The sequence below is a fragment of the Elephas maximus genome, chromosome 3 (assembly GCF_024166365.1).
Source record: "Elephas maximus indicus isolate mEleMax1 chromosome 3, mEleMax1 primary haplotype, whole genome shotgun sequence".
Taxonomy (NCBI): domain Eukaryota; kingdom Metazoa; phylum Chordata; class Mammalia; order Proboscidea; family Elephantidae; genus Elephas; species Elephas maximus.
Window position 1 is genome coordinate 193977003 of NC_064821.1, and position 27682 is coordinate 194004684.

The 27682-nt window shown below is 46.3% G+C and overlaps 2 protein-coding genes across 4 annotated transcripts in view; both read left to right on the forward strand.

Moving 5' to 3' along the window:
• Positions 1–5149: 5149 nt before the first annotated feature.
• Positions 5150–21484, forward strand: SLC25A44 (solute carrier family 25 member 44). Of its 3 annotated transcripts, none has more exons than XM_049880774.1 (4): positions 5150–7908; positions 9662–10291; positions 18037–18164; positions 21292–21484. In XM_049880774.1, exons 2-4 carry the CDS (start codon positions 9667–9669, stop codon positions 21481–21483), a joined length of 945 nt encoding a protein of 314 aa, XP_049736731.1. In that variant the 5' UTR covers positions 5150–7908; positions 9662–9666; the 3' UTR covers position 21484. The 3 variants fall into 3 exon arrangements, with proteins under 3 accessions (XP_049736731.1, XP_049736730.1, XP_049736732.1); XM_049880773.1 differs by having other exon boundaries at positions 5150–5302; XM_049880775.1 differs by having other exon boundaries at positions 5150–5302; positions 18088–18164.
• Positions 21485–24102: 2618 nt separating this feature from the next.
• The window catches only part of PMF1 (polyamine modulated factor 1), a 41643-nt gene continuing 38063 nt past the window's right edge, over positions 24103–27682 (forward strand). The window contains exon 1 of the mRNA XM_049880776.1: positions 24103–24264. Coding sequence (XP_049736733.1) covers positions 24104–24264 — 161 coding nt within the window. The 5' untranslated portion in view covers position 24103. The remainder of the gene's footprint in view (positions 24265–27682) is intronic.

Genomic DNA, 27682 nt, shown 5'->3' on the forward strand with positions numbered 1-27682 from the left:
ACACCACCTTTCCTCCCTTTCTCCTGTTATGAAGTAACACGTCCCTCCTCCCACCAGGGCTAACCAGTGTTTACCCCTCCTCTTCTGCCACTTCTAGAAATTTGTTCTATAAGTTATCTAGCCTCCAGCCCTGCCTTCCCTCATGTTACCCACTCCCTCATCTTTAACTTCTCCCCTCCCCTGGCTCCTTTTCTCCCACCCACAGGTGTGCTCAGGTGTTCTCTGTATGAAAAAAACAATAACCCTCCAACTTCACCCTTTCAATCTGCCCTCTCCACCCCCTTCCATCTCCTTCCAGTTACCACGAAACATCAGAGAGGGTCCATACTGTCTGCCTCCTCATCTCGCCCCCCTGACTTTGCCCTTGCTCTCTTTAAAACCCTGTGGTCTGGCTTCTTACTCCACCTCTCTGCACAAATTACTGTCTCCAGGATTATTTATGACTCCTAGCTGCCAAATTTGACCTTGACCTCTCTGCAGCCCTCACACCATGGCCACTCCATTCTTCTCACAATTCTCTCCTACAGGGCTTCTGCACTGGAGTTATTTGGCTTCTCTGGTTACTTCTTTCTCCTCTGTTGGCTCCTTCTCCCCCCTCCCCGCCCCCTGGCCCACCTTTTACCAGGCCAAGCACACTTTCCAGCTTCCTCTCTTGTGGTTTCCCTGATGACCTCTAGGCCAAGTGTCCTGGGGCAGCCAGGGGTAGTGGAAAGGGCACTGGATCAGGATCGGGGTTCTGGGGCCTTCATTTGCTATTGATAGACTGGACAGCCCTTTTCTGTTTACACCTCAATTTCTTGATCTGCTGGATGAAGAGAACGGATGGGAAGATCTGCTTTAAAACATGATGACCCCCTCACTGCCAAATGTACAGCTCCAGACCTGAGCCTTCTCTCCTGCTCTGGCCAGGACAAGGACAAAACTGATGGATGTCTTTATCCAGGTGACCCAGAGGCTCCTTGAAGCACACCCGTTTCTCTCCTCCCCCTCTCTGCCTCTCTCCACCATCACTCCAGAATGTACTCTGTCCTCGTCGCCCTCTAAGGTACAATTTAGAGGCTCCCTTCTCTGTGCCATCTTCCCAAACCACCCCAGTCCTGGATGATTATTTGATCTTTTCGGGCTGATTATTCTTACCTAAAATGTTCCCAGTACTCACTGTCTGTCTCACTCATGAGACACACCCAAAGATAAGAATATAAGTCACAGGACTGGATGGCACATGAGGTTATCCCTGCTGGACTGTCAACATCCTGAGGGCAGGAAGTATCTTCAATACAATCTTAACAGTCTACAGTGTGAGACAGTGTGTTACAGGGAAAGGAGGCACTTGGGAAATACTTTCTAATTGTGAGGTCAAGACCTTTGTCATTCCTCATCCTACTTGACTTCTCTATAGCTTTTGACATTGGTGACAATTCCTTCTGAGACACTTGTCCTTTCGTCTCCAGTTACAACACTGTTGCATACCTTCCCACCTCTCTCACGACTCCTCAGTATCCTTCAAGTGCTTCTCTTCTCATGTCCCTTTAAAAGTCTCCCTTGGACAATGTCTTCCATGCCTATTGGTTCCATTTGCACTCCCTTACCAAAGATATTCATTCACTCATTCAGCAGACACACACTTAGTACTAGTTATGGTTCAGAAGGAGCCCTGGTGGTGCAGTGGTTAAGAGCTTGGCTGCTAACCAAACGGTTGGCAGTTCGAATCCACCGTCTGCTCCTTGGAAGCTATGGGACAGTTCTACTGTCCTCAGGGTTGCTATGAGTTGGAATCAACTCAATGGCAATGGGTTACAGGTTGTGGTTCAGAATCTGGCCTAGACATCTGGAGAGACACATGGATCAGACCCACTTCCTGCCCTCACAGAGCTTACGATCCAGCAGTGGGGGTGCAATCAGAACCATGAGAGAGATGGTGTCGTGGGAGACAATGTATTGTTAGCTCTGGCTTCATGCCTCCTCCTCTAGTTACTGGTTTCTTCCACGTGGATACGCCACCCATTGCTGTTACCATGGAGTCAACTCTGGCTCAGAGCGGCCCTATAGGATAGAGTAGGACTGCCCCACAGGGTTTCCAAGGCTGTAATTTTTACCAAGGCAGACTGTCACATCTTTTTCCTGCGGAGCAGCTGGTGGATTCGAACTGCCAACCTTTTGGTTAGCAGCTGAGCGCTTAACCACTGTGCAACCAGGGTTCCTTAAAAACCAAACAAAATCCATTGCCACTGAGTTGACATCTCTCATGCAACATGCTCCAAACTGAATTTGCTATCCCCTCCAAACCTGCTCTCCCTTCCATGTTCCCCAAGGTAGTTAAAAATACTGCAGTGCAGAAGCTTGGGGCTCTCACATTTCCTTTCCCTCAGCCTCTCCACATTTAGTGGGCCACTCAGTCCTAGCCTCTCTTCATCCTTCCTTTCCTTTGAATCCCTTAGCTCCTCCCCAGTCCTGCTGGGCGCATACCACCTCACCAGCACAACCAGAGCAGACCACGAACTAGTCTCTGCTGCCCCCTTCCCACTCCACCCCCATCCATACTCCATTCTGTGTTCAAGGTCAAGGGGAGCTTTCTAAAAAGGAAGTCTGCTTAAAATTCTAAAGGACTCTTTATTAAATTCAGAATAAAAAATCATAACTATTTGGAATGGTGTGTCCTGCCTCAAGCTCCTCCATACACATCTTGGTGCCACTTGTAGTTCTTGAACCCTCTCTGCAGTTCCACAGAAGCCTTTATTAAGTGTCTGTTCCAGGTCTTGGTGATACAGAGATGAATAGACATGGTCTCTACCTTAAGGAACTAGCAGTGAGATTGCTTTGGGGGTGATAGCTCTGCCTGGAACATTGTCCTCTCAGTGCAGTTAGTGCTCTCTGCACACCTCAGTAGAACCTTCTCACACAATGCTGCTTCTTCATGGTGTTTGTATGCCTAGCATTCGGTAAAAAACAAAATAATAAAATCCATTGCTGTTGAGTCGATTCTGACTCACAGCACAGAGTAGAACTGCCCCATAGTGTTTCCAAGGAGTGGCTGGTGAATTTGAACTGCTGACCTTCTGGTTAGCAGCCAAGGTCTTAACCACTGTGCCCCCAGGGCTCCAGCCTGTGGTAAAAAAAAAAAAAAAAAAAAAAAACCAAATCCAGATGTGGTAGGCATTCTTTAAATGCTGAAATTCAATTAATCAAAAAATATTTATTGAGCAATTATTATGTGCCTGGCACTGTTAGGTGATGAGGACATATTGGTGAACAAAACAGACAACCTTTTCATGCCTACACAGAGTTTGTATTCAGGCGTGGGAGAGTTTCCAGGCATAAGCAACAGCCAATGCAAAGGCCATGAGGCAGGAGTGAGAGTAGTAAAAGCTGAAGTGAGAGAGATACTGGGTGTGCATGGGGCACGTCACGAAGGACCCTGCAGGCCATTGTAAGGGCTTTGGCTTTTACTGTGAGTAAAATGGGAAGCCATTGGAAGATTCTGAACAGAGAAGGGACATGATCTGACTTACAGTTTCTAAGGGGAACTCTGGCTGCTTTATTGAGACCAGAAGCATAGGCGGAAGCAGGGAGACCAGTAAGGAAGCTACTGGAATAATCCAGGTGGGAGATGATGGTTTAAAATCAGGAAAGGTGTGTCAGTGTTGTATCTTTTCGCCATACTTATTCAATCTGTATGGTGAGCAAATAATCCAAGAAGCTGGACTATACGAAGAAGAACATGGCAACAGGATTGGAGGAAGGCTCATTAACAACCTGAGATATGCAGATGACAGGACCTTCCTTGCTGAAGGTGAAGAGGACTTGAAGCACTTACTAATGAAGATCAAAGACCACAGCCTTCAGCATGGATTACACCTCAACATAAAGAAAACAAAAATCTTCACAATTGGACCAATAAGCAACATCATGATAAAAAGAGAAAAGATTGAAGTTGTAAAGCACTTCATTTTACTTGGATCCACAATCAACACTCATGGAAGCAGCAGTCAGGAAATCAAAGGACACACTGCATTGGGAAAATCTGCTGCAAAAGACCTCTTTAATGTGCTAACAAGCAAAGATGTCACTTTAAAGACTAAGGTGAGCCTGACCCAAGCCATGGTGTTTTCAATCGCCTCATATGCATGTGAAAGCTGGACAATGAACAAAGAAGGCTGAAGAATTGATACCTTTGAATTATGGTGTTGGTGAAGAATATTGAATACACCATGGTCTGCCAGAAAAACAAACAAGTGTGTCTTGGAAAAGCACAGCCAGATGCTCATTAGAAGCAAGGGTGGTGAGACTTCCTCTCAGGTACTTTGGACATGTTATCAGGAGCGACCAGTCCCTGGAGAAGGACATCACACTTGGTAGAAAGTCAATGAAAGAGGAAGACCGTCAACAAGATGGACTGACACAGTGGCTGCATCAACGGGCTGAAGCATAGCAAGGATTGTGAGGATGGCTCATGGCCGGACAGTGTTTCCGTTCTGTTGTGCACAGGGTCCCTATGAGTCTGAACCAACTCAATGGCACCTAACAACATCGCAGGCGTCTCCTACCCAGTGCGTCTCCTAGGCCCTCATTTAAAGGGCTCTTCCTGTTTTGAAATCTATGCTTACGCAAATAATTTCAGAGCTGGACCTTTAATATCATTTTGTCCACCTCTATGAGTCTGAATCGACTCGACGGCAACGGTTTTTTTTTAAAAAATGATGTTCCATACCTGCAGTTTTTTGAGTTCCCAAACCTCATAATTGGTCATCCAACCCCAGTCTTTCCTGCTGCACATTGGCCTCTACTGTTTTGGCTCTATGGATAATGAGAAACGCCAGACGAAAACCACAGATTAGATTTGAACTTGAGGAAGCCAACTGATTCCGAAACACAGGGTGACCCTTTCACAAGTGACGCTTGGAGAAGTACCCGGTAGCTCGATTTTCCCGAATTAGCAAGGACCGAATCATAACACGCACGCGCCTTAGAGTTGAGGGCATGGTGAAGCTTAGGAAGGCGTGGCTCCTGTCCGAATCCAAAATGGCCTCCAGTTCCGCCCATACTCGCTCTTGGGGGAGAGGCTCAAAGACTCAGAACTCCATTGGTGGAATTGCCCACCGCTCATCCCCGCCCCCTCACGCAAGGGGTGGAAACGAAAGCGTCACAACTTCCGGTTCCGGCAGCACCGGGAGTCCGGTCGAGATGGAAAATGCGACCGGAGGCCGACAGTCCCCGGGAATGGAGGGTAGCGTGGGAGCTGCGGCCTAGAGGTCCGGGCTTGCAGTTCGCCCCAGACGCGGCGGAACCGTCCGGATCTGAGAAGGTAAGAAACCACGGATCGGCTTGGAGTGCGTGAGGAGTGGAGTCTCTGAGAACCCGCGCTTGTCAAGGAGTCAGCGGTGTCTGCGGTGCCCGGCTGCAGTGCCGTTGGAGCCGCCACGCAGTTTTGGGATTGAAAGAGGAACCCAGTGAGGACATCTCTTCCTGTCGGAGGAGCACGAGTTTTGTTGACAGCGCAAGAAGCATGTCGAAAGGCGGCGTGCCCAAGGACCCAGAGGCAGCTGTGCGGGGGGCCTGGACCGAAGCTGCATAAAGGGGGTGTCACGTGGAATATGTGGAGAGGATTGTCATGTGGTGTCTGCGATGAGGGACCACGTGCTAACTATAGAAGACCAAAGGAAGGCTGGGTGGGAATCTCACCATGTCCGAGAGAGGGGATTATCTTGAAGGAGATGTCGGAGGCATCACCAGAGACCTCACGTAGGGAAACGTATATATAGTTCAGTAAGACAGGTGGGCAAGCCCGTAGATGTAATCAAATTGCATTTGGGAGATAGCTCCCAGCATGCAGAGCCTTCATTCAGATGCAGTGGGGAGAACAGAGAGAGGAAATGCTGGTCTCTGTTCTCCTTGTTTCCAGTTGAGAAGTGAAGTCCACGCCCTGTGGGTGTCTTGTTTGGTGGGGGTGGTCACCTGAAAGAATTGGAATGAATCAGGGGATCATCACTGGGCCCAGTTCTGCTGACAGGTCAGGATGGAGTCAGAGGGCTCCTAACCAAGCACAATGGTCCTGGACTGGTGGAGGTGAGCAGAGTAATCATTATACTGAGAATCTTTATAGTTAGAGGAATGCTCCCCAAACTTTGATAAATAATATAAATCATTTGGGGGGTCTTGTTAAAACGCTGGTTCTTATTCCGCAGATCAAGGGTGGGGCCTGAGATTTGGTATTTCCAGCAAGCTCCCAGGTGAGATCCATGCTGCTGCTCAACTTTTATATCAGCCATGGCAGGCTTTATTAGCCCCATTTCACAGATGAGGAAATGAAGTGACTTGGTTGCAGTCCCACACTAGTAGATCTCCTGACTACCAGTGTTCTTACCATTCATTGTATGACCTTGCCTTCTAGGTGACAGTGCCCTCTCCCAAGTCAGAGTCTTACCTCAGAACCTGGTGTGACTTTTCTGGTGCAGGGAGTGTGGCAGTGGACAGGAGATGTGCATACCTGAGCCAGGTTGTCTCTTTTTACCAGTGGGGTTGGTTACAGCTGGGTCAGCACAGGAAGTACTTCAACCTTTGTGCCTGTAACGGTGTTAAAAGGCAGAAGAAAATCTAGAATTAGAGCCATGCAGACATAAAGAAACTGGGCTGACTGAGTTGGAAGAAGGGAAAACTGAAGGAAGATGGCATACAGGTATCAGCAAGGAGGATTTTCCAAAGGGTAAAACAAGGGGAACTGGTTTCATATTTCAGCAGGAAGTTTGGAGAATATATAACAAAGAACAGGCCCACCTTTTGGGAGCAGCCCCCATCTGTGGGAGGAGTACAGGAGGTGATTGCAGTGCCCTCTCCCCCCTTTGACTGTAGTAGCTTATCCTTCTGAGGCATGACCCTTAGTGGCTTCTCTTGTCACCATGCTGATGGTAGGAGTCACCTGCCCCAGAGTTTCCCCCCTTCTCTGGGAATTTAAAATTGACTGGTACATGTGAGAGATGAGGAAAGGGGGAATGGGGCACAGGGTCCCCCTTAGTGTTTCTCATCAAGAGGTGCTGGTACGCTGTGGTTCAGTTTGACAAGCTGCGATGGTGCACATGAAACCAAGTCCTGGAAAGGAATCCTTTGCTGCTCTGTGTGACTCTCAGTTGCTCTGCCCTTCTGCCCTGCTTAGCACACAAGCCCAGCAGGAGGTTGTCCTGTCACAACAATGCCTGCTCGGCCACTCAGCTTGACCAAGCCACAAGCACACTGGGAAAGCAAAGGCAGCTCTAGATTTCTCCAGAACAAGGCTAAGAGAAGTCCCTGGGCATCTGCATGGCCACGAGCTTCTGCTTAACCTTTGGATGATCGGCAGTCATGAGGGCATCAGTTCACCTCCCACGGGTGGGAGTGACTTGGCTTTAGACTGAAGAGAGCGATTTGTTTTGGAACTCCCCAGCCCCATGGGGCTGAAGACATGTGGAATAGAGGAGAAATCTTGGCTTACATCCTGCCAACACCACTGATCTCCTGCATGACCTGAAGCCTGTTACTTTTAACCTCTCTGACCCTCCATTTCCTCATTTATCAGAAGTTTCTAACTGTACCTACACAGATTAATTGTAAGGATTACATGCATCAGTAGGTATTCAATAAATCTGAGGGTCTCCCTGTCCCTCACCTCAGTGGTGTTGGAAACATGACCCTGGGACCCTGGATGACAAACACCCTAGGACAGGGGAGACAGTGACATCGTCTCTTGAAAGGCCTCAGAAGAGAAGTTTGCCCCACTGGACTTGGTGGGTGTCCCAGGCTGAAGCTGGGGAAGAAGGGCCACCTTTGCCCCCAGCAAGTGGTGTATCAGTATTCCAGGGGTTGGTTCTTCTCCTGACTGCAGAACCCCACCTCAAGCTCATTTTCCACTGCCTAGATGCCCCATTCTGGCCAACCTAGGTAACTTCCGTCTTCTCAGTTCCAAGCTTTTGTTCTCTCCCTTTCACTGTCTGTATGTATTCCTCCTTTCTTCAAATAGCTTTATCCTCCTCCAGGAAGCCTGTCTGGGTTACCTGCATCTGACCCATGCCTCACCTTGAGGAAAGCCTCAACTCTCATGTACTCAGTTTGCGCTGCAGGTAGCCCATACTTTTATGAAAGTGATGCAGTTGAGCACAGGGAATTCTGAAAAGCCAATCTTGCTTTTCCCACCGACTTCCATGGTAAAGCAAGAGCAGTTCTCATAGAACAGAAGCTACCTGAAGCCTGAGTTGGAAACTTTAGCTGGAGAAGGTGGTGGAGGACAGACTCTGATTAAGCACTTGGCATAAGGTTTGCCACAGCACCAGCCCTGGGACTGCTTGTGCAGAAAATTCTAGCTCTCTAGAGTCGTCCCTGGGCTGTGGCCACTTCCTTTTCCAGTCCTTAGGGATATTTCTCAAAGCCTGGGGAGCCCTTGACTTCCCATTTCCTGACATTTAACTTTCCACTTTACCCTCTAGCTGAAAATTTCCAGTATCCTACAGAACAGGGGTGGGCTACCCTGGAGCACATTACCATTAAGTAAATGTCCGATATATGATGGCCTCTGGTTTGACATTTCCTAAGTTGGAAGGTCCTAGTTTTACACAATTATCACATTACTAAGCTTATTAGCATTGTTTGAAATTTTAGGTAGTAGACATGAGAGCACCATGTACGTTGATTTGCTCTAGCTTCTTTATCTCTGTATCTTATATGCATTCCCCAGAGGGATACTACGTCTCCTTGAACAAACAGGCGGTTTTTCAAAGGCAGAGTCCGTATCTTCTTTGTCATTTGAATCTCCCTTCATTATCTAGGACTGAGGAGGTTTATATGCTTAGGGATGAAAAGGGTCAAACACGTCCTCTACTGTGTAGTTCTCAAGACTTCACAGGGAAGTAAGTTACTTAACTCTCGGGTGGTTCTTTTCTGTCTTTCTCTGGTGTGAGTTATCTAATAACCAAAGAGGACTCTGACCTTTGGCCTGTTCCTAATTTTCTAACGCCTTTCATTGGAGGGAGGGAAGGTGATGGGGGTGCTCTGTGATGTGAAAGCCCCACATATCCTCTTCCCCATACTTTACTTCTAAAGCAGACTGGAGAAAATATGAGAAGTATAGCTAGTGTGGGTCAGGGGGGCTCAAAAGGGCTAGTGCTGGAAACCAGAAATAAAGTGGTGTGAATCAGATAGTAAATGGTGATAAGAGAGGCACCCTGCTGAGAATGAAGGGCCAAAAGTAGTGCCTCCTCAGTGGGCCAGCTAAATGTCACTTAGTAACATCCCAGAAACCCACTTAAAGTCTCTGCATCCTGCCAGGTGGTCAGTTTGCCCACAGCATCCTGAGATCTTCCTGGATGAGCCCTGCCATCAGGGCCCAGGCAGAGGCAGGAAGTCAGGGATAGATGATCATATAGGATGGGGGTAGTGGAGCCAGGGAGTCACCAAGGTAAGGAACAATTTCTGGAGGAGAGGGCTGTGTTGGGAAGAACTGGTGGAGGAGAGAGAAGGGGTAGCATTGTAATCTAGGAAGGAAGACTTGGGCAGGGGTTGGTAGAGCCAGGTTGGTTGAAGCCTAAGCTGTGGGGAGGTGAGTGTCCCAGGAGATGAAATCCTAGACAAGAGGGGAAACGGAAGTCCTGACCTCTCCCTTCTCACATGCCTCCATCTACTCAAATCCCCTTGCCTTCAGGTACGATGGAGGACAAACGCAACATCCAGATCATCGAGTGGGAACACCTGGATAAGAAGAAGTTCTACGTATTTGGCGTGGCAATGACAATGATGATTCGTGTCAGTGTCTACCCATTCACGCTCATCCGCACCCGGTTGCAGGTTCAGAAGGGCAAGAGCCTCTACCATGGGACCTTTGACGCCTTCATCAAGATCCTGCGGGCAGATGGTGTGACCGGTCTGTACCGGGGGTTCCTTGTCAACACCTTCACGCTCATCTCTGGCCAATGCTACGTCACCACTTATGAGCTCACTCGCAAGTTTGTATCTGACTACAGCCAGAGCAACACAGTCAAATCGCTGGTGGCTGGTGGCTCGGCCTCTCTGGTGGCTCAGAGCATCACGGTGCCCATTGATGTGGTCTCCCAGCACCTGATGATGCAGCGCAGGGGTGAGAAAATGGGCCGCTTCCAGGTGCGTGGGGACCCAGAGGGACAAAGGGTGGTTGCTTTTGGCCAAACCAAGGACATCATGAGACAGATCCTGCGGGCTGATGGGCTTCGAGGGTTCTACCGAGGATACGTGGCTTCGCTGCTTACCTACATCCCAAACAGTGCTGTCTGGTGGCCCTTCTATCACTTCTACGCAGGTAAGTAAGGTCCAGGAGAGTGATGCAAGGATGGATTTACTAATGGGGGTGAGATGCTGTTGCTCTGTGCATGTTGGAGAAAAGGTGAGATTTAATGGAGGAACTGAGTCCTTATTATGTGCCGAGAGGATTCAAAGATAAGACATAGTTCTGGCCGTCAAGGAGCTGGTAATAAAGGAGAGGGAATGACAAGTAAAATAGGTGACTGTAGAGCGGTGCTAGGGTATGCTCTGGATGTGTTGGAATCAACTAGGGATAGCAGAATATTGGCAAAGAATTGAAGGATGGGGAAGGACAAAGTCCATGGGCTGTTTGGGATTTGAGGATGAAATTGATGGACAACAGTAAGCTTTTGAGTTGGATGTCTTTACTTAACGTTGTTAAATTTAAAGTGAGCTATAACCTTGAACTTCTCCATTTCCTATAATGTATCTTTGTTCATAAGACATTTTACTTCTCTTTTTTTACCAGAAATGGGATTACTGGGTCAAAAGATAACATTTTTGAGGGCCTTGATAAACATGCTTCCAGATTTCCTTCTACAAGGGCAGAATACATTGCCAAGAGCAGGGCCAGAGCGTGCCTGCTATCCTGTGATCTCCACAACTTTGGGTGACCACCAATCTCTGCTGCTGGCTCCTTACCCTTGGCAATAGTCATTCTTCCCCATCCACCTGGAAATTTTCTGACCTAACTTTGTAATAACTTCCTAATTTTGTAATCATTTTGTTTCTGTGGTGCTGTGCTTTTCTGATTCTCCTCCTCTTTTTCTGATTATACCTTCTTTATTTTCCCCCTAGCTCTGTTTCTTTCTTTTTCTGTTTAACATAGTCTTCTATCTGGAGTATCTGGTAAAGATCTAGATTCTTAGACTCCATCCGTGATTCTTTGTATCAGACTTTCTGTGAGTGGTTCCTGGCAATCTTTTGGAGGGGGGGGGGCGGGGGGCAGGGGGAGGGTAAATATGGTCCTGGCAATCTTAATGTTAAAAAAGCTCCCCAGAAAATGTGAACGTTTTCTCTGGAGTGTGTCTTTGGCCTTCTCTCCTCATTTGAATTCATTTACAGCTCGGGCGGAACTTTTCTGATATGTCCCAAATTGGGGCCCTGGTGACGTAGTGGTTAACAGCTCGGCTGCTAACCAAAAGGTCGGCAGTTCAGATCCACCAGCCACTCCTTGGAAACCCTATGGGGTGGTTCTACTCTGTCCTATAGGGCCACTATGAGTCGGAATTGACTCGACAGCAATGTGTTTGGTTTTGGTTTTATTCCCAGACTTCCCCGTAGAGAGCTCTGCGTAGACATTCTGACTGTTGGACTTCTCAACCTGGATGCATCTACTTACATGTAAAATTGCATTCAATTACCTATCCTTCATCCCACACCTGTGTTTCCTTCTGACTTACTTTTCATCTGTCAGTGGCCTTGATATTCTCTCCATCACTGAGGCTTGAAGCTTTGATGCTTGACTGCCCCCTCTTCCTTGTCTCCACATCTAGTCCTGGTGACTCCAGACTGCCTCTCCCAACTTTCTTTCCACTTCTGCTGCCTTCCCTGGAAACCATACCTGTGGTACCACCTTCCTGGGCTGCTGCATCAGCCTTCCAGCTGTCCTCTCCCAGCCTAAGCTCTTTTCCTTCCCATCCACTGCACACATCCCTAATGGATTAGTTTACTAAACCCTAGTTGTGATGTTCATCAGTTGCCACTGTGTGTGGAGGAAAATCCAAACTCTTCAGCCTGGCTTTGACTTCCCTTTCCAGTGAAATCTCCTGCTGCTCCCCTATGTATAGTCTAGGCTGCAGCCAGGCAGATTACTAACAGTTCTTCAATCATGCACCCTCCTTCCCACCTTTGTGCTTTCTTCATGCCAGCCCTCTGCCTAGAGTGCCTTCCAGATCCATTTATCCCTGGTGAAATCATGACTCACCCTAAATGCTCCTTGCTTCATCCTTTCCCATCCTCTCCACGTATCCCTTAACCCAGAAGCAATCTCTTCCTTCCTTTCACCCTTACGACACTTTGTTTGAGTCTTTCTTAGTGCGGTTCTCACATTTTGCCTTGATGTTATTCCCGTGTGCCTTATCTCTTCTACAAGGAAAGGTCCCTGGAGGGGGAGGAAACTTAACATTTATCGAATGCCCACTACTCTATGTGCAGGCCCCGTGCTGAGACCTTGCATCTCCCATTTCACCCTCGCCACAATCTATGACCTAGATGTCCTCGCAGGACACCTTCCCTGACGTCCCAGTCTAGATTTGGTCCCTTTTTATATGTTTTTATGAAGCCGCATTACTTATCTCTCAGAACACTCAGCTGAATTTGTGATGACACATTGATTTGTGTGACTATTAAGTTAGTGCCTCTTTCTCCCACTAGATTGCAACTCTGTGAGAACAGGGACCATGCCTGTTTTTGTCCACCATTGTACCCCCTGTCCCCAACACCTGGCTCAGGGTCTGGTGAATCGTAAGTGCTCAGTAATATTTGTTGAATGAGTAGATTGGCTCTTGTCACTCCCTTGCTTAGTATCTGCCAATGCTGCCTCACGGGCATTTATAATCCAATCCAGTTTCCTTCCAATGGTCTACACAGTTCTTCATGACCTGGCCCCTTTCTGCTTCTCCAGCCCCATCTCATGCCTCTCACCCCTTGCTCACTCTGGCCCACCCTCACTGCCCTTCTCTAAGTTCCTGGAACACACCAGGCTGTTCTCACCTCAAAGCCTTTGCAGGTAGTGTTCTTTCTGCCTGGAACACCCTTTCCCCTGCTCTTTGTGTGGCTGGCTCCTTCTCACGCATCAGGCCTCAGCTTACATGCCACCTTTGCAGAGCCCTTCTTTAACCACCCTGTTGAAAAGAGGGCTCTTTCTGTTTTCTCTTTCAGCACCTTGTTTTCTTCACAGCATTTGCCATAATTTGCAATTATTTTACCTCCAACTCCCAGCTCCCTAATTAGAATATAAATTTTCTCTTCCATTTCTCTGTTTTTTGGCCAGTGCCTGGCATCCAGTAAGCACTCAATGAATATTCATTTATATTACTTTTCCAAAGTCATTTAGCCAAGAGGGGCTTAAATCAAATCTGCCTGGGTTGATGTAGCCTGCAGATAATAGGTACTCAATAAATATTTGTTGAATGAATAAGAGAGAAGAAAGAAGCATGTGGGGCTCTTTCCCCTACCTTCTCACCTTTGTTTTTTCATCCTGCCCCTACACCCCAGGAAAATGTCATATCTGCATGATTAAAATTGGAAACTGGATCTGCTGCAGCTTGCAGTCCTGGGGGCCAGTGCAGACAGGCCCAAGGGACTGGTATTGCCAGTCCAGACGCCACCTTCTAATGATAGCAAAATGCCTTCTTTTCAGGAGAAAAAGGACACCCGTAAGGCAGCGTCGCCAGTTCAGTTTGTTTCTGTTTGTGTACTGACCCTGAGGAAGAAAGCGATTAGAAACTGGGGGAGGGGTGGTTCTGCTCGGGCTTAAGGACCCTTGCCATGCCTGCTGGGACTTAGAATCCTCACTTCTGTCCTGCCAACCCCTACCTCCCTATTTCTCTCCAAGTCTTCAGTTGCCTGGCCGCAAACTGCCAAAACTAGGAGCATGAGAAAAAAAATTCTTAAAGGTATCACGATGACTGAACTGCAGAAGAAAAAACTAGAGGGAGTCTTCACAATGATGACTCTATTACACATCCCATTCTCACTCAGAGTAAAAACCAGTGACCTTGCAATGGCCTCAAGACCCCAAAGGATTTACTTCTTAGGCCTCATCTCCTGTTCCTGCTCTCACTCATCCTGCTCCACATGGGCCTTCCTGCCGCTTGAGCACTTCAGGTGGGGGTCCTGCCTCAGGGCCTTTGCCTAGGATGTTACCTCTGCTTGGAAAGCTCTTCTGCAGAGCCATTCAGATCTCCTTCAGGTTTTTGCTCAAATTTCACCTTTTTGGAGAGGACTTCCATGACTGCCTTGTTTAAAATGGCAACCTCTTTACTCCCTACCCTCGGCACCCCCTATCTCCCTCTCCTGTTTTATTTTTATCTATAACACACATTGTTTTTGGACATAACTGTATATATTTGTTTTTATTTGTTTATTGTCAGTCTTCCCCCACTAGGATGTAAATTTCATAAGGCCAGGAATTTGAGGCTGTTTTATTCATTGTTATATCCTCAGGGCCTCGGGTGACTGGCCCATGGTAGTTAACTCAATAAACTTTTCTTAAATAAATGAATAAACTCTTGTCTTTCACCTCCAGAGAGGATGAAGCAAAAAATTCAATTGCAGGTGGACTTCCTAGTGATACTGGGAATGGGTGAACCTGGGTACCATTCCATCTTCATCAGCAGTTAGAAAAATGAATTTCTCTTTCTTGATATGGGCTAGAGAAAAATTTTCACTGTCAGATATGACTTTTCCTTTTTATTTTAAATGTTTTTTTTTTAATAATTTTTATTGAGCTTTAAGTGAACGTTTACAAATCAAGTCAGTCTGTCACATATATGCTTATATACACCTTACTCCATACTCCACCTTAATCTCCCCCTAATGAGTCAGTCCTTCCAGTCTCTCCTTTCGTGACAATTTTGCCAGTTTCTAACCCTCTCAACCCTCCTATCTCCCCTCCAGACAGGAGATGCCAACACAGTCTCAAGTGTCCACCTCATACAGGTAGCTCACTCTTCATCAGCATCTCTTTCCAACCCATTGTCCAGTCCCTTCCATGTCTGATGAGTTGTCTTCAGGAATGGTTCCTGAAGCCAACAGAAGGTTTGGGGACCATGACCGCCAGGATTCCTCTAGTCTCAGTCAGACCATTAAGTCTGGTCTTTTTATGAGAATTTGGGGTCTGCATCCCACTGATCTCTTGCTCCCTCAAGGGTTCTCTGTTGTGGTCCCTGTCAGGGCAAGCATCGGTTGTGGCCGGGCACCATCTAGTTCTTCTGGTCTCAGGACAATGTAAGTCTCTGGTTCATGTGGCCCCTTCTGTCTCTTGGGCTCATAGTTATTGTGCGACCTTGGTGTTCTTCATTCTCCTTAGATCCAGGTGGGTTGAGACCAATTGATGCATCTTAGATGGCCACTTGTTAGCATTTAAGACCCCAGATGCCTCATTTCAAAGTGGGATGCAGAATGTTTTCATAATAGAATTATTTCGCCAATTGACTTAGAAGTCCCCTTAAGCCATAGTCCCCAAACCCCCACCCTTGCTCCGCTGACCTTCGAAGCATTCAGTTTATCCCGGAAACTTCTTTGCTTTTGGTCCAGTCCAGTTGAGCTGACCTTCTGTGTATTGAGTATTGTCCTTCCCTTCACCTAAAGTAGTTCTTACCTACTAACTAATCAGTAAATAACCCTCTCCCACCCTCCCTCCCTACCCCCCTCGTAACCACAAAAGTATGTATTCTTCTCAGTTTATACTATTTCTCAAGATCTTATAATAGTGGTGTTATACAGTATTTGTCCTTTTGCCTCTGACTAATTTCACTTAGCATAATGCCTTCCAGGTTCCTCTGTGTTATGAAATGTTTCACAGTTTCGTCATTGTTCTTTATCAATGCGTAGTATTCCATTGTATGAATATACCGCAATTCATTTAACCATTCATCCGTTGATGGACACCTTGGTTGCTTCCAGCTTTTTGCTATTGTAAACAGAGCTGCAGTAAACATGGGTGTGCATATATCTGTTTGTGTGAAGGCTCGTATTTCTCTAGGGTATATTCCGAGGAGTGGAATTTCTGGGTTGTATGGTAGTTCTAACTTTTTAAGAAAACGCCAGATAGATTTCCAAAGTGGTTGTACCATTTTACATTCCCACCAGCAGTGTATAAGAGTTCCAATCTCTGCAGCCTCGCCAACATTTATTATTTTGTGTTTTTTGGATTAATGTCAGCCTTGTTGGAGTGAAATGGAATCTCATCGTAGTTTTAATTTGCATTTCTCTAATGGCTAATGATCGAGAGCATTTTCATCTGTTAGCTGCCTGAATATCTTCTTTAGTGAAGTGTGTGTTCAATCCTTTGCCCACTTCTTGATTGGGTTGTTTGCCTTTTTGTGGTTGAGTTTTAACAGAATCATATAGATTTTACAGATCAGGCGCTGGTCGGAGATGTCATAACTGAAAATTCTTTCCCAATCTGTAGGTGGTCTTTTTATTCTTTTGGTGAAGTCTTTAGATGAGCATAGGTGTTTGATTTTTAGGAGCTCCCAGTTATCTGGTTTCTCTTCGTCATTTTTGGTAATATTTTGTATTCTGTTTATGCCTTGAATTAGGGCTCCTAGCGTTGTCCCTATTTTTTCTTCCATGATCTTTATCGTTTTAGTCTTTATGTTTAGGTCTTTGATCCACTTGGAGTTAGTTTTTGTGCATGGTGTGAGGTATGGGTCCTGTTTCATTTTTTTGCAAATGGATATCCAGTTATGCCAGCACCGTTTGTTAAAAAGACTATCTTTTCCCCAATTCACTGACACTGGGCCTTTGTCAAATATCAGGTGCTCATATGTGGATGGATTTATATCTGGGTTCTCAATTCTGTTCCATTGGTCTATGTGCCTGTTGTTGTACCAGTACCAGGCTGTTTTGACTACTGTGGCTGTATAATATGTTCTAAAATCAGGTAGAGTGAGGCCTCCCACTTTCTTCTTCTTTTTCAGTATTGCTTTACTTATCCGGGGCTTCTTTCCCTTCCATATGAAGTTGGTGATTTGTTTCTCATCACATTAAAAAATGTCATTGGAATTTGGATGGGAAGTGCATTGTATGTATAGATGGCTTTTGGTAGAATAGACATTTTTACTATGTTAAGTCTTCCTACCCATGAGCAAGGTATGTTTTTCCACTTAAGTAGGTCTTTTTTAGTTTCTTGCGGTAGTACTTTGTAGTTTTCTTTGTATAGGTCTTTTACATCTTTGGTAAGATTTATTTCTAAGTGTTTTATCTTCTTGGGGGCTACTGTGAATTGATTTGGTGACTTCCTCTTTGATGTTCTTTTTGTCGATGTAGAGGAATCCAAGTGATTTTTGTATGTTTATCTTATAACCTGAGACTCTGCCAAACTCTTCTATTAGTTTCAGTAGTTTTCTGGAGAATTCCTTAGGGTTTTCTGTGTATAAGATCATGTCATCTGCGAAAAGAGATAATTTTACTTCCTCCTTGCCAATCTGGATGCCCTTTATTTCTTTGTCTAGCCTAATTGCTCTGGCTAGGACCTCTAGCACAATGTTGAATAAGAGCAGTGATTATTTTAAATGTTTTTATTTTAACATTTATGAACATAGGTGAACATTCACATGGTTCTAATTTCAAAAGGTAGGAAAGGGTATGCAATGAAAAGGCTCCATACCTACTTCAGCCACCCAGTTCCCTTCCTTAGAGAGTACCAGAGTTATTCAATACATGTCGTGTATGCTTTTCTAGGCTGTGAGTCTGGGAGGAGTGGAGTAAGAGACATATATCAGGAAGAATTTTCTGTTCATCAGGTGAAAGGAACCAGAAGAATCTTGTCCTGTTCAAATGGGTGACATGACCACAATGACTCCTGGAAGCCCCTAATATTTATAGTATAATTTTTTTTGTTGGATGCAGGTGGAAGCAAAGAAAAACAAGGTGGGAGTTATGAGTTTAAGATGGCTAAAGATGGACAGTTTGTTATCGTTGTGAATGCCAGCTGGTAGAAGCAGCAAACATAGTGAGGTTAGGTAGGGTGGTAGCTCATGTCTTAAGGCACTGTCTTTTCTCTGATTCCAGAGCAGCTCTCATACCTCTGTCCTAAGGAGTGCCCTCACATTGTCTTTCAAGCCATCTCAGGGCCCCTGGCTGCAGCCACTGCCTCCATCCTCACCAATCCCATGGATGTCATCCGAACCCGTGTGCAGGTAAGACCAGTTTCTTCCTCCCTCTCTTCTTAGATAAGCTATTAGACACATGGTCTTCAGGCCCTCTAGCATTTCTGTGAATGAACCAAAGATGTGAAGATATTTGTGTCTCATGTAAATGTTCACCAAAGGGTGACCTTGGCAGAGGAGGATTTTAACCATTACATGGATAGGATGACTCATTCTGTGGAAACCAGTCGTCTTCTTTCCCCAGCCACTCCCATCATTGCCCAATGGTCTCGTGAACAAAAAGTGGCCGTGGTGGCAGGAAAGGAGGGTATGCTTGGGCTCAGCAACATGGACTTCCACTCACCAAGGCCAACTTGGCTACAGCCACTGCTGAGCACCTAGTCTGTCAGCAGCAGAGACCAACACTGAATCCGCAGTCTGGCACTGTTCCTCAAGGCGATCAGCCAGCATACCTGATGGCAGGTTGATTACATTGGACCGCTTCTATCATGGAAAGGGCAGCATTTCATTCTTACTGGGATAGTTACTTACTCTGAATACAGATTTGCCTTCCCTGCACACAGTGCCTCTGCCAAAACTACCATCCATGGACTCACAGAATGCCTTATCTCTCATCATGGTATTCCAGACAGCATCACCTCAGATCAAGAGACTCACTTCACAGTAAAGAAAGTACAGGAGTAGGCCCATGCTCATGGAATTCACTGGTCTTACCATGTTCCCATCATCCTGAAGCAGCCTGCCGTCTTACCTGATGATCTTGGATTAGTTGGTCTCTGCAGCCCATAAACCAGTGGCCTGCTGTCTGATCTGCCAACCTTGGGTTCGTCAGCGCCTGCAGCTATGTGAGTCAGAAGAAGCCTCCAGACTGACTCCTGACCCACAGGCTTGGAACTTGCCAGCCTCTACAGCCACATTTCCTTGGGTTAAATCTTTCTCTCTCTCTCTCTGTATATATATGCTTCACTGGTTTTGCTTTTGTAGAGAACCCAGCCTAAGACATTCTTCTTGGAAGAAGTACAGCCAGAATGAATACTCCTTAGAAGGGAGGATGGCGAGACTTAGTGTCATGTACTTGGGACATTATCAGGAGGGACCATTCCCTGGAGAAGGACATCATGCTTGGTAAAGTAGAGAGAGGGTTGATGAAAAAGAGGAAGACCCTCAATGAGATGGATTGACACAGTGACTGCAACAGTGGGCTCAAATGTAGCAATGATTGTGAGGATGGTACAGGACCGGGCAGTGTTTCGTTCTGTTGTGCACAGAATCGTTATGAGTTGGAACCAACTTGACAGCACCTGACAACAACAACAACAACATATCTCTGACCTCCTTGTCTCATGGCTCTCTAGCCTAGCCAGTCTTAGTCGCCCAAGTCCATTCCTGTGGTTACTGCTTAACATCTACAGAAACTAGCTGAGCACTTGTAAGCACCTAGAATGCTTCTCTTCTCCCGTCTGCTGCCTTGCATGCCTCTAGTCCTTTACATGGCCCACACCTCCAGGACTCGTGATGATTTCTTCCAGCCTGTCATTCTATCCTCATAGCCTGTCAACCACCCTTTCCTTACCTTGCAGGTTTGTGGTTATTAGAAATATCTATTTCTGTTAATTTCAGAAGCCTGTCTGTTTTATCTACGAGGCTGTGAGCTCCCTACAGTGAGAGCGACTATTCTTGTATAGGTTTCCCAGAGTGTACTGTGTGAGCTCAGTAAAAACATTGACAGAGCCCTTGGTGGAGCTGTCCTGAGATTAGAGCCCATCTTCAGTCAACTCAAAGACTAATTACACAAGCACCTAGACTGAGAAAACAGCTTCTGAATGATAATGCATAACAGGCAAATGGCAGGTTTTGCTGTATAAAGGTTTAGGTGGAGAGAATGGGGGGTTTTAATGTGTGATATGAGTAGCTGAAGAGGGAAGGTGGAAGATCAAGAAAGGTGTACGGGATGGTAGGGTCATTGGGTTATGGTGAGGAGGGGAGGGAAGAAAAATAATGTTAACAGATTCTCAGCCAGTGCAGGACAGATGTACTTCTCTGTTCATACCTCCGAATACTGTATCACCTTCACAAGGTGATCATGTCTATGGCTAAGAACACCTCCCCATTCCTCCCTGCCTCTTCCATACTCCACTCTTGCTCTCTAGTACAGGTAGTTCCCTAATTACAACGGGATTACGTTCCAATAACTGTCATAAATTGGTTCTGGCGTAAGTCAAATACCTCATTTTTTTTTTAAGTGTTCATTACTGCCTTTTTTTAATCAGTATCTTTATAAATCCAAACTTTGTCTTTGGGGGTTGGCATGAGAATAATAACATCAGCAAATTACACACTGCGACATTGTATGTAGTACGTATTACTAACAATAAGATGTACCAAAAAAAAAAAAGATGGTCGTAAGTGCGGTTTGTCATAACTCAAACATGTCCTAAGTCGGGGACTACCTGTACCGTCTCAGTCAACCACCTTTGTCCCCTAACCCTCTACCAGTCCACAGCCCGTGGTTGCATCAGCTGGGAGTCTGAGCTGGGGCAGTCTCCAACAGTGTAGTTTGTTTGATGGTGGGCAAGAGGCTATTGACAGAGATGTTCCTATCATGGCCAGGCTTCCAGTGTGATAGGGAAGACAGGCCACAGCGACCATGGGAGACTCTAGCCCTGGGGGTCGAGATGATCGGAGTCAAAATCATGGACTGGCAGAGCTGCAAAGGACCTTAGAGGAGATGGAATCTAACCTTCCTGAGATCAGAAGGAAACACCTAGTCCAAAGACTCACAGCTACGTAGCTTATATAATGATATTAATAATAGCCAATATTTTTTGAATACTTTCTATTTGCCAGGTACTGATCTCAGCACTTATTGAGTATTGTTTTGAGTACTCTTTTTATTCATTTTGTATTTGAAGAAACTGAGACATAGAGAGGTTAAGTAGATTTTCCAAGGTTAAGCTATTAGTAAGTTAGGGAGCAGGATTCAAATTGAGGCAGTCTGACACCAGAGCCTGTTCTAAATTGCTGTGTCCCTCAGAAGCAGAACCCAGCCCTCTGCCTCCTATGTCCGCTTCTTCCCACTTTAGCCTGAGGCAGAGGGAGATTAAGCAGAGGGACTTTGACTGCAGTTAATGGCCCTTCACTGTGTTGACTTTTCCAGGTTGAGGGCAAGAACTCCATCATCCTGACCTTCAGACAGCTGATGGCAGAGGAGGGGCCTTGGGGCCTCATGAAGGGCCTCTCAGCCAGAATCATCTCTTCCACGCCCTCGACCATCGTCATTGTGGTGGGCTATGAGAGCCTCAAGAAGCTCAGCTTGCGACCTGAGCTGGTGGATTCGAGACACTGGTAACCAGTGGTGGGGAGAGAAACGTACCGTTTCCCACACTACTGGGTCGGGGGCAGAGTGAGGAGGATAGCACCTTCTCCAATGCCCCCACCAGACACCCAGCCCTGCCCTGGGCCAGGTAGCCTGTCTGGGACAGGGACAGACACTTTGAACTGCTCTTGTCGAAGAGATTCTAAGCCTGGACCCCTTGCCTACACTACTTCTAATTCTCTTGCCAAACTGTGCTCCCTCACTTAGTCCCTGTACTCTATCCCACCCTAAGGAAACCTCCACTTGCTAACCCTCCAGGTTTCCCCTTCTATGTTCCTGAGATCCTGAGAAGAGCTGTACATAGAGCTTGTTTACTACCAGTGGTCTCCCTCGTGGGTTTACAGCCCATGCTCCAAGCAGCTGTCATCAGCCCTCCGCAGTTCTTCTTTTAGGCTTGCTTATTTTTATTTTGGAGCTGAGCTGCCCACCAGATTACTCCTTTTTTCCCCACCACTGGGGCAAGGTGCGAGGTACTCTGCACAGGCATTAGGAGTAGCAAAAACTCTCCTTGGAGGAGTTACTAGGTTGGGGAGAAATGTTGATACATTATTTTGTGGGTTTTTTGTTTGTTGTTTTTTTTTTTTTATTACCTCTGTGAACCAGACCATTGTCTTAGTCCTGCTAAAGCACCAATCCTGCAGTTGGAGCCCACCTCTTCCTCAGACAGGTGGAAAAATGTAATGTAGTTTTTTCCGTAATCCCAGTTCCCTGTCCCCAAAGTTCCAGGAGCCCTGGAACAATATAAGCTGCTGGTTTCCTCTGGCCCAGATGACTACAGTGGTGGGTGAAGTTCTAAGTAGATCAGGCTGTTTGGGGCACTGGACTTGGAGCACTGCCTTGAAAAGTAAGGCTGAGACAGTAGTCGGTTTGAAAAGCAACAAGAGCGGGTATGTGTCTGGCATATCTCCCTGCAGGCCAGCCTAGGAGAGGGCAGTGGAGGTTCTCAGCCCCAGGCAGCCCTCGACAAACACAGATATACTCTAATCACTGGGACTCATGGAAACAAACGCTATCTCACAAAGGGAATTTCTGCGATGTGGAACTGTTTGTTTTTTTCTCCTTGGATGTGAAGAGGTATCCCAATCATGGTACCCTTTGGAGGGATGCTTGGAGGAGAGTAAAGAGTGGGTCAGGAAGTCACCCATACCAGGACCACTGCATTTACCAGCCTGATACTGCCGAGATTATCTGTTGACGCTGTCCTCAGAGGTGGGAGATGGGCTCTCCTTCTTCCCTGCCCGACTTCCCTCCCCAACTCCTCCAACAAGCTTGTGTTGCAAGCGGAGAAGTGCAGCAAACAAAATGAGAAGGCATGTCAACCCTGCATTTCTATTTGAGATATCTGGCCTGGACAATCCTTTAAACCTTCTTATTGGTCCCGCCCACTGGGAAAGGCCATGGTGCCAATTTGAAAGGTGCTAGCTACCTGAAGCCTTGATATTTCTATGGCTGCCCCACATTCTTTCACCCTGGCCAGATCAGAATCTGAAAATTGTATTTCTCTACTTTTACTACCAACACTGCCCATCTTGGTCTCCATCTTTGAGGGTATTTTTCCTTTTCACTTATTTTTATTTTTGTTTGTCTCTTCCCACACTTTATCAAAGGAGTCCTCCAATTTCTATCCATGAGTGGCGGTCCAAATGATTGGGCCCACAGATCATTTTGAATCTTCCTACACTTCAGTCACCCTTTTATCCTAAGAACTACCAATATAATGGAAGCAAGGGGCCTCTCCTTCTCTGTTTTCAAGCTCTTTGTAGGGAAATCTTTGTAGATTGGTTCTGTCTCCATGTCTTCTCTCTAGAGACTTATCTTCAGTTCCTCCCTACTACGGCAAAATGAGTAAAGTATCATGGATAAGAAGTGGTCTCCTGCCTCTCCTGTCTTAGTGTTTTCCCCTCCTATACTGTTATGTTTTCTTGTACAGTATTTCACAGCTTTTGTCTCATAATCTTTCTCACACAGTTTTAAAGGATAATATGTGTATAATTAAGGGGTCCCCTGGCCGCTACATTTTCATTTAATAAGTTCAGGGACTGGGATTGGGTTTGATTAAAACATGTCCTGGGGGAAATTTATCCAGTGAGTACAAGAGTGGGCTTCCGTTTCCCAAGAACCAGAGACCCAGCCAGCTGGAATTTTCGATGTATTGGTTCGTGGCCAAAACTATATAAGAAACTCTTGGAAGACTGAGCAAGACAGGAAACCTGATGGGAGTATTGAGGGGCGGGTGAATGAAAATCCAGGCGCACTTAGCATTTGATAAAGTGGACTCTTGTGAATATTAACAGTGAGTGTTCACTGTTGCACTGTACGAAGTCTCTGAAGTGTAATTACAGTTTTTATTGAGCCCCTAGGCTTTTATGCTTGTTTTGAAAAAGCTGCGGAGAAAGTACGTCGGTGAACGATACCTAACAACCTCTTCCCGGCTTAAACCTTCCGCCTCCGGTGTCCGCTTCCCCGTCCCGCGGGGGCTGGTGATAGACGTTCCGCCGATTCCAATCGGAGGCTCCCGGTGCCGGGAACAGCCAATCGGGGGCTTCGGTGGGCGGGGCGTCGGGCCACTTAGATTTGGCGGTTCGACTTCAACATGGCCGAAGCGAGCAGCGGTGAAACAGATAACCGCAGTGAGGAAAACGGGCCTGAGGGTTCGTCCCCGAAATCTTTGTTATCTGGCACTACCATTTCGAGGGTGAAGCTCCTCGATACCATGGTGGACACCTTCCTCCAGAAGCTGATCGCTGCCGGGAGGTAGGGTGGAGGAATATGAGGGAGAACACAAACTTCGCAGTGAGGTGGAGGGGGAGCGGGGATGGGCGGATTAGGGCGTGAGCAACAGTCCAAATCCCGCGAGATCAGGACGGCAAGAAGTCAAAAACTCGGTCACGTGGGCTGGCGGAGGTGCGGTCGCTGGCAGGTTTGGGGTTGAGGGAAGCTGTTTCAGCTTTTATTGACGGGGTTGGCTGTCTTTAACCAAATGACGTGGTCAACGCCGGTGCCTAGAGAAGTCAAGTAATATTTACCAATACAGGTAGCCTGTAGCAGACCTAGAACCAAAACAAAACAAAAAAACAAACCCGTTGCCATGCAGTTGATTCCGAGTCAGCCACCCTATAGGAGGGAGTAGAACTCACCCAAAAGGTTTCCAAGGCTGTTGGGTTAATGGGTTAATCTTTACGGCGACCTGCTCGCCACCGCCCATGGACTGTAGCGGTAAAGTAGACCACCGGAATGGACTTAACGGCAGTGGGTTTTGTTTGTTTGTTTAAACTTTATGGAAGCAGATCGCCGGTCTTTCTCCCGCAGAGCTGTTGGTGGGTTCAAATCTCCAGCCTTTTCGTTAGTAGCCGAGCGTTTAACCTCTGCGCCACCAGGGCGCCTAGACTTGGGACAGCTAGCTTTTTTTTTTCCGCCAATAAGCCTAGATTTAGTTAAAATTTCAGTTGGTTGAAAGGAGAGATACAGGCTTGAAATTAGATCAGAGTTCAAATCATGGCCTTATCACTATGTGAGCAAGACTTCACCTTCTGTACCACAGTTCCTCATCAACTGGAACACAGAAAGCATTAGAATGTTGGCTAATATGCTAATATAGCTAATTTATACCTTCTTCACTGGGAGGTTGTAGGAATAAATGTATGACCATAGAAAGAAGCGTCCTGATTTTTATTTTTATGAACAATTCTGTAACGGAATTGGGTGGTTTAAAGGAAGGAGAAGAGTTGCCCATGATCCGAATACCGTAGCACGTTAATGCTGAACACACTGTTATAAGAACTTCAACGGATTGGTGCCTTGACCACAGCCTCTTCTCCATCCAGCCTTCTCTATTCCCATAACCCCTGTTATGTGACCTCATCAAGACTCCCATCTTCTCCCAGTTTTGATCACTCCTGTGTTCAGTACTTGATCTTCCTACAAAGACCTTATGATCCATCTCTTCCCTCTCTGATTCACTCAGCAAATATTTGAGTGCCTACTCTGTGCCAGGCAGTGTGTCAGGGGCCAGGGATACCATAAGGCAGATAAGGCCCCTGTCCTCTTGGAGCTTACATTTGCTTTGTAGAGACATGCAGTGAACAAGAGAATCACGGAGCTTGGTAAGCTAATGAGCAAGTAGTGTCATAGTGAGTTGCTTGGGGGGAAGGGGAACACTCGATGGGAAGGTAGGGGAGCCTACTCTGAGGAGGCGACATTTGAGCTGAAGCTTAAAGGATGAGAAAGAACCAGCTTTTTGAAAAACTGAAGGAAGAACTTGTAGGCAAAGGGAACAGTTTGTGGCCCTGAGGTGACAGCCTGAACATGCAGACTGTAGTTCACCATAGTAATGAGTTCAAAAAAAGAATTTGTAATGATCTTTATGGACATCATTATATGTCTACAGAAACCCTGGTGGCGTAGTGGTTAAGTGCTATGGCTGCTAACCAAAAGGTCGGCAGTTCGAATCCGCCAGGCGCTCCTTGGAAAATCTGTGGGGCGGTTCTACTCTGTTCTTTAGGGTCGCTATGAGTCAGAATCGACCCAACGGCAGTGGGTTTATATGTCTTGGCAAGGCCCCTCCCTTTTTTCCCCCCACCACTCCTGTTCTTGTATCCCTCACCCTTTAGGGCCTGCTCTCTGGTGCTCCATGTCCTCCATTCATTCATTCATGATACAGGTATTTATTGACCATCTACAATGTGCCAGGCTCTGTTCTGGGAGCTGGAGATACAGCAGTGATCAAAACGGACAAGGCCCCTGCTCTCGTGGAGTAGACATTCCAGTGCCAGAAGGAAAAATAGATCAGGGTAAAGGAATACAGAGCAGTGGGGAGAGGGGTCAGGGTTAGTGTGAGTGTGATGAAGTGACACTGGACTGTTTGTATCCTTGTAAAATATTTTGCTTTTCTATGTGTTTTTAATTTATATGAATGATATTATGCTATAGATGTCTTTTTTCACTCCACACCAATTTTTTTTTTTTAAGCTCCACCCATGGACTGTAAGTACATATGGTTCAGAGCTTCTCAGTGCTGCTTGTCATTGCATGCTGTGCACCTGCCATGTGCCTAGCCCCTGTCATGGTCTCCTGGCAGTCTCTACTTCCTCCTTCCACAAATTATGCCAGGGCGACTATCCTTGTGCATTCCTTCATGAGCTAGTGCTAGAATTTCTCTGGTACATAACTGGGAGAGGGGCCACTGTGTCCCAGGGCTTACACCTACCTAAATCTTGTCAGATTGCTTCCCAGGAAAGCAGTTCTTGTCTGCTGCATCCTTACCATCACTGAGTATCCACCATTCTAGTGTATTCCTGACAGGTGTGAAAGAAGCATCTTATTACTGTTTTAATTCGCATGTCCCTGACTCCTCATAGTTTTGGACATTTCTTCATATACTTATTAGTCATTTGGGTTTCCCCTTCTGCGAACAGCCTACTCATTTCCCTCTTGTCTTTTCTTTCTGACCCCAGTTTTTTTTTGATGTCGTTAGTTACTGGCATTTCTAATGTAGTCTAGACATCAATCCCTTGTCAGTTTTAGACTGAAGAGGCAAAATTTTTTTTCCATCAGCTGTTAGCTTTGTCTTTAGTGCCCTTTGAGGAACAGAAATATTTAATTAAAAAAAAAAAAAAACCTGACAGCACAGACTTTAATTGTTTACAATTTACCCCAAGGAGGATGAAGCAGAAAGAGAAGTCCGCCGTCCCAGGGGCTCCCCTCATGAGCTGTATGAACCCTCATAACTTTTTTTTTCAGCCTTTGGAGTAACTCACCATCCCTCAAACTGCCATAATAAATTGCTGAGTATCACCTAATCAATTTATTTTTTGAAATCCTTAATTTTCATATAATTACATCCGTTCATTTTTTTCACTTTATGGTTTGTGCTTGTGGGGTCTTGTTTATACAAGCAACGTATGCCCTACAACTAGGTCACAAAGATACTCTTCGGTGTTGTCTGTTAGCTGTTTTATCGTTTCACTGAATCTGTCTAGATTAACATGTAAAGCGTTAGTCTCAGGCAGTCTTGTATTTCTAGTGTTTTCAGCAGTGGCAGCTATACAGTTCGCCCTTCCTCATTGCTTTATGGAGTCCCCTTTATCATATAGCAAGTCCTCCCGCCACATCCCTGCGTCTCTCTACCACGCCGCTGATCTGTTTTCCTGTCTCTGTGCCAGTGCATGTTGTT

Coding starts and splice junctions, on each gene's coding strand:
- SLC25A44 (XM_049880774.1), top strand. CDS start 9,667: ATGGAGGACAAACGCAACATCCAGATCATCGAGTGGGAACACCTGGAT. Junction 10,292..18,036: donor CTTCTATCACTTCTACGCAG/GTAAGTAAGGTC, acceptor CTCTGATTCCAG/AGCAGCTCTCATACCTCTGT. Junction 18,165..21,291: donor TCATCCGAACCCGTGTGCAG/GTAAGACCAGTT, acceptor TGACTTTTCCAG/GTTGAGGGCAAGAACTCCAT.